A 12,064-nucleotide genomic window follows, 5' to 3' on the forward strand; every position below is an offset into this window, starting at 1 on the left:
GTGACCCCGGGCCTCCCGGGCGGGCAAGGGTCCTTTGGCCCGCGCGCGCGCGCGCACGAGCGCAGGGACGCCTCCTTGTTCTCAGCAGGCGCACCGGCACACGTGGCCCTCTCCCGGGGCGCATTTTTCGCATTCCAGTTCAAGATTTGGCAACCCGAGAGTGCAGAACCGGCGGCGTCACGCCCGGGGAACACGCCACCCACAACGTGCCGATGACGGGTGGGGCGAGGGCTGGCAGCCCCGGGGCGAGAGAACCACACCCAGAGCCGGGACCTGGTTTCCTGGGGCCCCTTCCGTCTTGGCCCTGCCCGGGTCTCTGCAATCCGCTTCCGTGCTAAAGTTCTGGTTTAGACGCACGCACGCGGCCTTGCCTTTCTGAGAAACTGCCCCCGCCCGGCCGCGAGCACGCACGGGCAGTACCGCTGAAAGCCCCTCCAAACAAGGAGGCGGGCAGGCGACCCTCCTGCTGCTAAAAGGTGGCGCGCGCACCGGCATCTGGGGCAGCCCCGGGGCCCGGCTAGGAAGGACCGGCAGCTTCCAGGCCGCGCCAGGCCCGCGGAAGCCCGGCGCGCCGCTTTGTAACCAGATACCGCCAAAGGGAAAAAAGTACCCTTTGAAAACACCGGTCGTCCCGTTCTATCAGAATTTCAGACACACCCTCTTCATCTAAATCTATCTATAAAGATGGGCCGGGAGAAGCACACGCTAGGAGAAAGTCTATATTATTATTATTATTCTCGCGTGTCTGAAATTCACATGTGTCCGGGAGGGAATCCCACGCGCATCTCCAACCGTCCCTGCTGCGCGTGGGGCCGTGGCTCATCAAGTCGCGCGCGCCGCCTTCGGTTGTCCCGGCTCTTGAATCTGAGTCTCTTTAGACTTTTTTTTTTTTTTTTTTTTTAACGGTCCTTTGGAAATATAAATAATTACGGCTTTAGAGGAAGGCGTAAAGAAGCGAGCGCCCCGGAAGGTCCCGCGCGCCGCGAGCCCGGCGGCGCAGTCAGCGTATCGCCGCGCTGGAGTCCCACAGCGAGACTGAGAGGCTGACCCGGCCCAGCCGCGGGGACTCGTAGGCAACGCGCGGCGCGCCGAACGTCCCCTCCGCCCTGAAGCGTAGGTTCAGTTTTATTTTTTTTAAGTTTACTTCGGTTTGAGCCACGCCCTGTGCGTCCCCAAGCCGGTCCCGCCTCCAACTTTCCGGACTGGGGCGCAGCGATCCCGCCGGCCAGCTCGCGCGGCGCAGCTTCCGAGGGGGAGCGCGGCAGGGAGGGACCCCACCCAGGGACTCCCCGGCGTGCCGAGGGGGGCGTGGGCACCTCCCCAGAGCCGCTCGACGCTGGGTGGCTGGAGCAGCCGCCACGCCCCGAGCCTCGCAGTTCCAGGGCGGGGACTCGGCGGGGGCGGAGCGGGCCGAGTCCGGGCAGGCGGGGAGAACGCCCCGCCCCGCCCAGGCGGCTTCCGCCCGCTTCCCCATTATCGCGCACTCAGCCTGCGCGCGCCGGTGGCGGCGGCGGACTCGGGACACGAGGAATGAACAGGGAGTCGGGCGCGCGCGGCCGGGACCCCGCCTCGCCCCCGCCCACCCGGGCCGCGCCCCCCTCGGAGGCTGCGCCGCCACCGCCGCCGCTGCCACCGGGCCCGCGGTGCCCGCCCCGCCAGGCCGCCGGCTACTCCCACCGGCTGCTGCTGCTGCTGCTGCAGTGAACGCCGCCCCGCGCCCCGCCATTGTCCCCGCCGCCCCGCCAGTCGCGCCGGGCCCCAGGCCGGGAGGCGGGGAGCGCGCATGGGTGGGCGCCGCTGATGCCGCCGCCTCGCCGCCCTCCGAGGCTCCGTCCCGGGAAGCCCGGCCCGCCTCGCCCCCTGTCCCGGGACTGGAGCGCGTCCTCATGGAGGCGCCCGGGCTGGCCACGCCGGCTCCGGCGGACTCCGACCCTCCAGAGAGCCCAGGAGAGACCCCCGACGGGACCCCCGCGCACTTGCCGGACGCCGAAGCGCCTTCCACGGAGTCGGCCGCCTACCGCCTGCAGGACTTGGAAACGCTGGCCACCGTGGGTGAGTACGAGGAGCTGAGACCCGGGGCCGCAGGGGCGCTCGGTGCCGCCGGGAACGCAGGCAGGCGTCAGACAAAGGGCCCCGAGTGTCGTCGCCCGGACGCCTCCCGGGGACGTTTCTGCCCGGACCCCGCCAGCTCCGGCTGGCCGCGCGGGGCTACCCCTGCGTCCTCTGCCCCACACCGACGCCCCGAGAGTTGCAATGAGTAGTTAGTCCCCCCTCGGGCTGGCGTCTCCAAAGGCAGCTTCGTTTAAGACCGCCCGCCAGGAAACCGCCGTGGTGTCTTGAGCCCCTCGACGTCACATGGGGGGGGGGTGTCGCGCGTCCTCCCGGGCAGGGACCCCCCTGGACAGAGGCTGTTCCCCACCTTCACTTGAGGCCAGCGTCCCCTGCGCCCAGTGGCAGGAGACACTCTTGGGGAGCTTGGTCCTAACTGCGGCTGGGGGGGGGGGGCAGGGAGCAGGTGTCTGGTGCCGCTCTGGGCTGGGGGCCTTGGCGATGGATTAGAGACATTTGCTGGATCCGCGCGCGCGTGTGCATCTAAAACTTGGCCCTTTTCCACGAAATGCTTCTTTTCTTTTGTCCTATGCCTTTAAACTCTACCCTCAACCGGGCGGCTGGAAAAGTTCAGTTTCCACTTCTCTGTCGCGGGTATCCCCGTAACGCACCGGTTTGTGGAGCCTCCCTGAGGTGCTCAGAAGATCCCAAATCCCCCCCCCACACACACACACACTTCCCATGGGGCGCTGAATTCAGGCTTTGAGCACCAGCCACCCTGGGGCTCCTTGGCAACTGTTGCCAAGGGGTTGTGCCAACCTGTTGTTTGGCGAGATGAGCCTGGTGGGAGAGGTAATGAGGGTGACTGTGGGGTGTTTGGGTTCCTACTAGCCAACCCCCAGCTTGGATAGGGGAAGCAGGGGCAACTGTGGACTCAAGGTCATGAGGTCCTGGCACTTAAGGCTCAGTAGTACCCAAAGCCAGAGCCAGACTGACCCAGAAACCACCGGTGTCCATGACTGTTCTCATCTCCTTCAGGGGCCTCCTTGCCCAGGCGTAGTGGGTGTGAGGAAGGGCCCACCAGGGACTGTGATTTGGGAAGGAGGGTGTGGAAGGGACCCTCTGTTTCCCATTCTATCTCTGTCTTCATCTCTCTCCCCATATCCATCCATCTATCCACCCACCCACCCATTTAGCCATCCATCTATCCAGCTAACCACCATGTATCCATCCATCCATCCATCCATCCATGCATCCACCCATCCATCTACCCATCTGTCCAACCACCTGCCTATCCAATCACTCGCCCATCCACCCACCATTCCATCCATCCATCCACCCATCCATCCATCCACCCTTCTATCCATCCATCCATCCATCCATCCACCCTTCCATCCATCCATCCATCCATCCACCCTTCCATCCATCCATCCATCCATCCATCCATCCATCCATCCATCCACCATCCATCCATCCATCCACCCATCCATCCATCCACCCTTCCATCCATCCATCCATCCATCCACCCAACCACCTGCCCATTCATCCACCCATCTATCATCTACCATTTATCTATTATCTATCTACCTGTCTATCCATCCATTTATCCATCATCCACTCACCCATCCATCCATCTGTCCATCCATCTATCCATCCATCCATCCTCCCACCATCCAACTATATCTATCTATCCCTGTTTCTGCATTCCCCCTCCATCTCTGCCCATCAATATCTTCCTCCTTCCCCCCCCTCCATCTCCTTCCCTGTCTCTCCCATCTCTGAAGCTCTGCTGGGCTGGCTGTGACAGGGAAGTCACACGGAAGTGAGACACCGGGATCCGTGGAAAGGGAAGTCCTCGTCCTCAACGGGGAAGCACTCACGTGGGCCCCAGGCTGGGTTCCAGCGGCAGGCACAGTGCGCCCACTCCATCGTGCAAGGATGTGAAAGCCGGCTGTCTTTGGGGGTCGGTTAGTTACACAGGAGGTGGAGACGCAGGGAACAAGGCGGACTTGTTGGAGGACATGCCCCCCCTTGTGTTTGTTCTGGGCAGGGCGCTCGGCTTTATTGTGAAAGGGGCCAGGGCGGCCAGGTGGGTGGGCTGCCGCCGACGTGACCTCGTCTGGCGCCCCCTGCCTGGTACCAAGCGGGCATCAGTGCCCCCGTGAGTCATCTCGTTTGTTAAAAATAGAATGTCGCCCACTCTGGGGGACCATTCGGGCGGGGCCGGGGCGTGACCTCTTTCCTCCATTCCTCTTCTGTTCTGTTGATGGAGACAGGATGCTTGCTCACGTGGGATAATCTCCCGTGGGCTCCGGGGGCCGTGCCTGGAGACTCTGGCCGCCCTGTGTCGGATGGCGGACAGGCAGGGGGGATGGAGGGACCCAGACCCCGTGTGCGTGCGCCCTCCCCTCCCTTTCCAACCTTCGGTGACCTTTTCTGCAGCCTTTTGACCTAAACTTCCTCCCAGAATATTGGAGACAGGCTCACCTAGCCGCGCGATTCATTTAATAGACTAAGAATCTGCTTTGTTAAAAAAAGTGTCGCGGCCCTGGCCGCTTGGCTCAGTGGTAGAGCGTCGGCCTGGCGTGCAGTGGTCCCGGGTTCGATTCCCGGCCAGGGCACATAGGAGAAGTGCCCATTTGCTTCTCCACTCCCCTCCCTCCTTCCTCTCTGTGTCTCTCTTCCCCTCCCGCAGCCAAGGCTCCATTGGAGCAAAGATGGCCCGGGCGCTGGGGATGGCTCTGTGGCCTTTGCCCCAGGCGGTGGAGTGGCTCTGGTCGAGACAGAGTGACGCCCCGGAGGGGCAGAGCATCGCCTCCTGGTGGGCAGAGCATCGCCCCTGGTGGGCGTGCCAGGTGGATCCTGGTCGGGCGCATGTGGGAGTCTGTCTGACTGTCTCTCCCCGTTTCCAGCTTCAGGAAAAAAAAAAAATACCAAAAAAAAAAAAAAGTGTCGCAATCTTTTCCAAGCTGCCCGCGTCGGGTCTCTTGAGACGGTGCCTCTTGCCAGGACACCTCATTCCACAAGGCGCAAGGCGCGATGAGGTGGACGCACCTGGGAGAGGGGGGGGGGCAAGGCTGGGCTCCCCGCCCCCCCCGGCGTCTGGAACCCAGCGCAGGACGACGACGTCCCTTTCCACGGATCTCGGGTGTCTCCCTTCTGTGGGACTCCAAAGTGCGTCCCCGCCCCAGCCAGACAAGCCAGCAGCCAGCCCCGGGAGCCCCCGGAGGCGTCTGTGTACGGCTTTCCTTCTGAGCAACGGCTTATCATCTCCACGGGGCGAAACCAACCCACGCGCGCAACACAAACAAGCGCACACGACAACCCCCCGCCCTCCTCCTGAACCTTTCTTCCTCGTCGCCGGAAACTTCTAGAACGAGTCCAGTGGGGGTGGGGGGGTGGGGGGGCAGAAAACTCATCTCCTGCTATAGCGCCACTGGCTCTCTGAAGGACACGTCCTTTTGCCCGTGAGCCGGACACTGCCGGGAGGCGCCCCCCGAACCCCTCCTGGGGGGACAGAATTGCTGACTCACCATCAGCAGAACACAGGTGCGATGACGTGGCATTCCCATGCGTGCAGCTCTGGGGACGGCTGAGTCCGTTCCACAGGGGTGGCCAGCGTGCCCTGGGGTCCAAGGAAGGAGGGTAGGAAGGTCAGCTCGTGGGGAGACGGGGGGTGCTCCTCTGCCCTCATTCTGGGCTCTGGTTTCTGGGGAACTGTCCGCTTTCTAGAGGGAGCCGGTCTCCACACGCTCAGAGGAGTTTGGAACAACGCTGGGCTTGGCGTTGGTGAAAAAACTCTCACGGTGGTGCTTTATTTATTAATTTTTTTTAGAGAGGAGAGGAAGAGACAGAGAGAGAGAGAGAGAGAGAAAGAGAGGAGAGACAGAGAGAGAGAAGGGGAGGAGGAGCTGGAAGCATCAACTCCCATATGTGCCTTGACCAGGCAAGCCCAGGGTTTCGAACCGGCGACCTCAGCATTTCCAGGTCGACGCTTTATCCACTGCGCCACCACACATCAGGTGTTTTTTTATTTTTAAGTGCAGAGGACACTTTGGGGCACATCTCAGCTGAACTGTGACTTCGTCGATGGAGCAGCAGCTCAGGTTCAGAGCGACACCCCTACCCCCCCCCCCCCGCCCCTCAGAGAGAGGAAATGGTTTGCATCCCAGTTTTCCTGCGATTCTGGTCCGTGTCTGCCCGTGTGCGTGGACGGTGGTGCGAATCAAAAACTATACACTTGATACTTTTATTATTATTATAATAATTATTGTTACTATTATTATTTTACTACCACACGTCACGAGATTAGAAACGGCGGTTCGTTGAAACCCAGGAGACCCTCGGCGAGCGGTTAATGAGGAACCTTCTCTCTCAAGCGCCCGTGAGCATTTTCCTGCCCACCTGTCGGGTCTAGGCTTCCGTCTTCTGCCCTGGGTTCTCTTCCACGGGCCCTTAAACGGCCCGGGCTGTGGAGTGACCCCTGCAGTGGCCCAGCTGAGGGGCCCAAGCTGAGCTCCCGGGCAGAACCAGGGGAGTCGGAACCACAGAACGGCCGTGAACCCGGGAGTACCCTGCAAGGACGCACCTGTCACTGGTTGAGTGGGAAAGGTTTCCCACTGGTTTCGCCCCGTGGAGATGATAAGCCTTCTGTAGGACTCAGCGGCTGGCCCACTGTGCAGCAGGGTGCAGCGTCCTCCTAGCACGCCCGGATACCTCCCCTGGCTCCCCTGGTGTGACCCGCGGTGACGGCCCCCCCCCCCGTCCCAACGCGGCCGCCAACTTGGGGCTCTTCTGTGAGAAAATGTCCCATAAACCGGGAGGCTTGTGACCCTGTGGGTTCATTTTATTTTATTTTTTACAGTTCTGCAGGCTGGAAGTCGGAGACCACGGTGCTAGCGTAGTCTGGGTGTGGCCTGCCTCCCTTCTGGCTGGTCTTCACGTGGTGCAGAGCAGAGAAAGGGAGCCCCGTGTTCCCCGGGGGGGGGGGGAGGCTCCGTTAAAGACATTCCTTTATGAGGGTTCTGTGATGACCCACCTCCAAATGCCAACCCGCCGGGCCGGGCCGGGGGTCAGGGCTCCGTGCCACACACCGCATTGCAGCCACACTCACGCTCACGCCCTGGCACTGCCTTTGCTTGTCACCTGTTGCTTCGCTTTGGTTCTGAGCTCTTGGCTCTGGGGACAAAGGTGGTGTTGTCCACATTGTCACATCCCGGAACGCCTGGGGGAAGGAGGGGACACCCTTCTCTCCTGTGGGTGAGTGTAGGGAAGACGCTCCCTGGGTCCTGTATGTGGATGGGGCTGTGACCTCATCAGAAGTGAGCTCAGACCTGCACCTTTCCACCCTCTCCTGCCCTGGGCATGTCCCTGCACAGCTGGGGACCACCAGCCAGCGGGACCACCACCTTCGCCACTGCAGGAAGGAAGGGGCAGAAATACTGCGTGACACACACTCAACCTTCTGCTTCCCCTCCCACTCCCACTCCTGTGGAGATCACACATAGGGGGGAAAGCTTTCAAGCGTCCTTCCTGGGAAAAAATGCAGTTCAGAATTCTTGGCCCTGGCCAGTTGGCTCAGCGGTAGAGTGTTTGCCTGCCGTGCGGGGGACCCGGGTTCGATTCCCGGCCAGGGCACACAGGAGAAGCGCCCATCTGCTTCACCCCCACCCCCTCCTTCCTCTCTGTCTCTCTCTTCCCCCTCCCGCAGCCAAGGCTCCATTGGAGCAAAGATGGCCCGGGCTCTGGGGATGGCTCCTCAGCCTCTGCCCCAGGCGCTAGAGTGGCTCTGGTCACTACAGAGCGATGCCCCGGAGGGGCAGAGCATCGCCCCCTGGTGGGCAGAGCGTCGCCCCTGGTGGGCGTGCAGAGTGGATCCCGGTCGGGTGCATGCGGGAGTCTGTCTGACTGTCTCTCCCCTTTTCCAGCTTCATAAAAAAAAAAAAAAAAAAAGAATTCTCTGCCTACACCTTGCAGTCCCTTTGGGAGCCACGCCCTGGGGCTTTCTCTGTAGTTCCCCCTAATTTTTTTTTATTTTTTATTTTTGAGACAACCACCACGTCACCATTCCCACTTCCATGTATATAAGCCAGGTTCCTCTTTCTTCAGAGTTTCTTGGGAAGTCTCCGCCCGCCCCGCCGTTTCCTGCTCAGGCTGTTGGTGTGAAGTTCAGGTGCCCTTTTTCTGAGGCTGTCCCCAGAGGGGGAGGGGAGGACAGGGGACAGGGGACCACCGTGTCGGTTCTTTAGCTCAGTGACTTGTGGGGGCAGCCCTGCAGTGACCGCCTCCCCGTGTCTGCCTGCGGTGTCCCCTCCGGGGCGTGGCTGCGATGAGACTTAGCATCCCTCCTCAGGGTGAAGAACGCCCCAAGGCTCTCTGCTAGCTGACTCCCTCCCCCACCCCGTCTCAAACCCTCTCGGCCACCGAGGAAGCGTGGCCAACGGTGGGTGACATTCTCGAGCTTCCGTGGGCAGAGGGGCGAGGTCACTGCCGAGGTTCACAAAGCACAGTCTCCTGGAACTCAGTGACTGACGTGCCTGCATTCCAGCATCCACACCTGGGGGCAGGGGGGGGGGGACACTGTCGCCCTGCCCGGGTGGAGCTTCCCAGCAGGGGACTGAAGACACCTGGGTCTTCTTCCTTCCTTCTCCACGGCCAGGTCCAGTCCTGTCGCATGGATCAGGCGACTGGAACCCTGTTTTGGACTAGGCAGGTGTCCCGTTAACTTCCTCGGGGAAAATGGAATTGGAAGATGGAGCCCCTTAAGCAAACAGACCTCTGCTTCTCACCCGAGACCCCCCCTGGGGCCTCTCTCCTGGGCCTACAGACCGCCTTCTCCTCCCCGGGTCCTCACACGGCCGTCCCTCTGTGTGTGTCTGTGTCTCCTCCCCGGGTCCTCACACGGCCGTCCCTCTGTGCGTGTCTGTGTCCCCTCCCCGGGTCCTCACACGGCCGTCCCTCTGTGCGTGTCTGCGTCTCCTCCCCGGGTCCTCACACGGCCGTCCCTCTGTGTGTGTCTGTGTCTCCTCCCCGGGTCCTCACACGGCCGTCCCTCTGTGCGTGTCTGCGTCTCCTCCCCGGGTCCTCACACGGCCGTCCCTCTGTGTGTGTGTCTGTGTCTCCTCCCCGGGTCCTCACACGGCCGTCCCTCTGTGCGTGTCTGTGTCTCCTCCCCGGGTCCTCACACGGCCGTCCCTCTGTGCGTGTCTGCGTCTCCTCCCCGGGTCCTCACACGGCCGTCCCTCTGTGTGTGTCTGCGTCTCCTCCCCGGGTCCTCACACGGCCGTCCCTCTGTGCGTGTCTGTGTCTCCTCCCCGGGTCCTCACACGGCCGTCCCTCTGTGCGTGTCTGCCTCTCCTCCCCGGGTCCTCACACGGCCGTCCCTCTGTGTGTGTCTGCGTCTCCTCCCCGGGTCCTCACACGGCCGTCCCTCTGTGTGTGTCTGTGTCCTCTCCCCGGGTCCTCACACGGCCGTCCCTCTGTGTGTGTGTCTGTGTCTCCTCCCCGGGTCCTCACACGGCCGTCCCTCTGTGTGTGTCTGTGTCTCCTCCCTGGGTCCTCACACGGCCGTCCCTCTGTGTGTGTCTGTGTCTCCTCCCCGGGTCCTCACACGGCCGTCCCTCTGTGTGTGTCTGTGTCTCCTCCCCGGGTCCTCACACGGCCGTCCCTCTGTGTGTGTGTCTGTGTCTCCTCCCCGGGTCCTCACACGGCCGTCCCTCTGTGCGTGTCTGTGTCCCCTCCTTTGCGTCCTTCTGTGGTCTCCCTCAGGGTCCGTCCTTCCCGCCAACCTTGCCCTGCCCCCCAACCTAACAGCTTAAACCCGCCTGCTTTTATTAGGTGATAAGGGGATCTTTGAGGGTTCAAGCCCGGGTGTAAACAGGGCTGGACGTCGCTTCCTTGTCCTTTCCAGCTTCCAGAAGCTTCTAGAAGCGTCCACGTTCTTTTGGCTTAGAATGCCTTCTTGTATCTCGTACGGAAGAGAGGTTGGATCGAGCCTTCCTCTTCCTCCCGCTTTCTCTCTCGTTCCTCTCTTCCTCGTATGAGGCACCTGGTGGCTGCATGGGCCCCCCGTCCCCCAGAGAAGCCAACATGATCGCCCCGCTGACGGACAGACAGTGGACCGGGCTCTGTAGTCAGCACGCGCACACCCCCTTTCTCCTCCGCCGCAGAAACTAGCCCACGGGCGGGCCTAACCTCGGGGCGTCGGCGTCCTAGGAGGGGGTGACCGAGTGGACAGCGCGTGCTGACCTGTGCTCCCGCATGGGGGGGAGGGGCATGGTGAGGACGCAGAGGTGGGCCCTGCTGCGCCCAGGGGGGGGGTTCCCATGGGTGAGGCGTGCAGCTGGGGGTCCTTGTGAGGGTGGGTGTGTGTGTGCCGGGGACAGCGTCCACTGCGTTCATCGAGGGCCTCACGTCTGTGTCCTCCCCTGCCTGGTGTGTCCGCTGTGTGAGGGCTCACTGCCCCCCCCCTGCCCCCACTGTGGGTCCTTCTCGCCCCTAATGCTGGGGCAGGAGAACCCGTTCCAACAGCAGTGGGGAGCCCCAGCCACAGGCTGGTTCGCGGATGTCAAGACACAGTCCCTCTCAAAAAGTGTGTCCCAGCCCTGGCCGGTTGGCTCAGCGGTAGAGCGTCGGCCTGGCGTGTGGGGGACCCGGGTTCGATTCCCGGCCAGGGCACATAGGAGAAGTGCCCATCTGCTTCTCCACCCCTTCACCTCTCCTTCCTCTCTGTCTCTCTCTTCCCCTCCCACAGCCGAGGCTCCATTGGAGCAAAGATGGCCCGGGCGCTGGGGATGGCTCCTCAGCCTCTGCCCCAGGCGCTAGAGTGGCTCTGGTCCCGGCAGAGCGACGCCCTGGAGGGGCAGAGCATGCCCCTTGAGGGCGTGCCGGCTGGGTCCCAGTCGGGCGCATGCGGGAGTCTGTCTGACTGTCTCTCCCCGTTTCCAGCTTCAGAAAAATACAAAAACAAACAAACAAACAAAAAAAACCCCCAAAAGTGTGTCCCGAGCTGTTCCCAAACCACAGCTGTTGTCACCCAGAGACGGGAGCTCACGGGGACGACGGTACAGGTACAATCGTCACACGCCGCCGTCTGGAGCATGTTGGTTAATTAACTGATCATGCCACCACTTTTTTTTTTTTTAATAAGTTTGGCAGCCTCTGCATTCCGAGTTCCCACGCGGTGAAGTAATAATAATATTGATACAAACAACGCTCTGAGGGCTTCTGAGACGCTCCTGACGGTGGGCGCGTTTTCCCACGCCCCCGGACGGACGGCACGCCGGCGTGGGCGCACGGGGGGGGACGTGACCGCGCCTTCAGCGTCCCCGGGTGGGGTCCTGACGTGGACGTCCCCCTGGCGTCTGGATCGTGGTTGGATGGGGCCGGTGGGGGGGTCCGCGCGTGCGTCCAGCAAACCAGCGTGCGTCCCTGGGAAGGAACGGTGTTTATTGGCGACGGGGGGGTACGCGTTCCAAAACATGGACACCTCCCCTGCCCGCAGGCCCGAGGGAGGCGGCTCCCAGTTCTGAGCGTCCCCTCCCCTCAGGCTTGGACTTCACGTCTAGGTTTGCTTCCAGGGTGGACTCCACAAAGACCAGCGAGGCTAAATAAATAAACCCTGGGCGTCCAGGGGTCGCTGCCCACTGGGTGATCCCACGGTTGAATAAACGATCCGCCTTCCACAGTTCATCTCCTCTGCAGGCACCGGTTACCCTCCTCCTCCCAACTCGGAAATCTATACGGGTTTTTCCGCCAGCGACCAGAAAAGAGAGCCCTGTCCACGCGACTGCTATCACAAGATAAAGTTCCCTACAGGGCGTAGGGCAGGTGTCCTCTGTGGGCGTTATATTGATTGTCTGGACATCATTAGTTTGGACATTCGATAATTTTTTTTTATTTTTTAGCATGACCAGGTGGTGGCACAGTAGATAGAGCATCGGCCTGGGATGCTGAGGACTCAGGTTCAAAACCCTGAGGTCGCCGGCTTGAGCACGGGACTGTAGACAGGACTCCA

At 61.8% G+C, this 12,064-nt stretch overlaps 1 protein-coding gene across 1 annotated transcript in view; it reads left to right on the forward strand.

Annotated features, from left to right (window-relative positions):
- Positions 1-1,397: 1,397 nt before the first annotated feature.
- PRKX (protein kinase cAMP-dependent X-linked catalytic subunit) overlaps positions 1,398-12,064 on the forward strand; it is a 95,748-nt gene continuing 85,081 nt past the window's right edge. Inside the window, exon 1 of the mRNA XM_066248778.1 lies at positions 1,398-2,052. Coding sequence (XP_066104875.1) covers positions 1,887-2,052 — 166 coding nt within the window. The 5' untranslated portion in view covers positions 1,398-1,886. The remainder of the gene's footprint in view (positions 2,053-12,064) is intronic.

The sequence above is a fragment of the Saccopteryx bilineata genome, chromosome X (genome assembly GCF_036850765.1).
Source record: "Saccopteryx bilineata isolate mSacBil1 chromosome X, mSacBil1_pri_phased_curated, whole genome shotgun sequence".
NCBI classification, from domain to species: Eukaryota; Metazoa; Chordata; class Mammalia; order Chiroptera; family Emballonuridae; genus Saccopteryx; species Saccopteryx bilineata.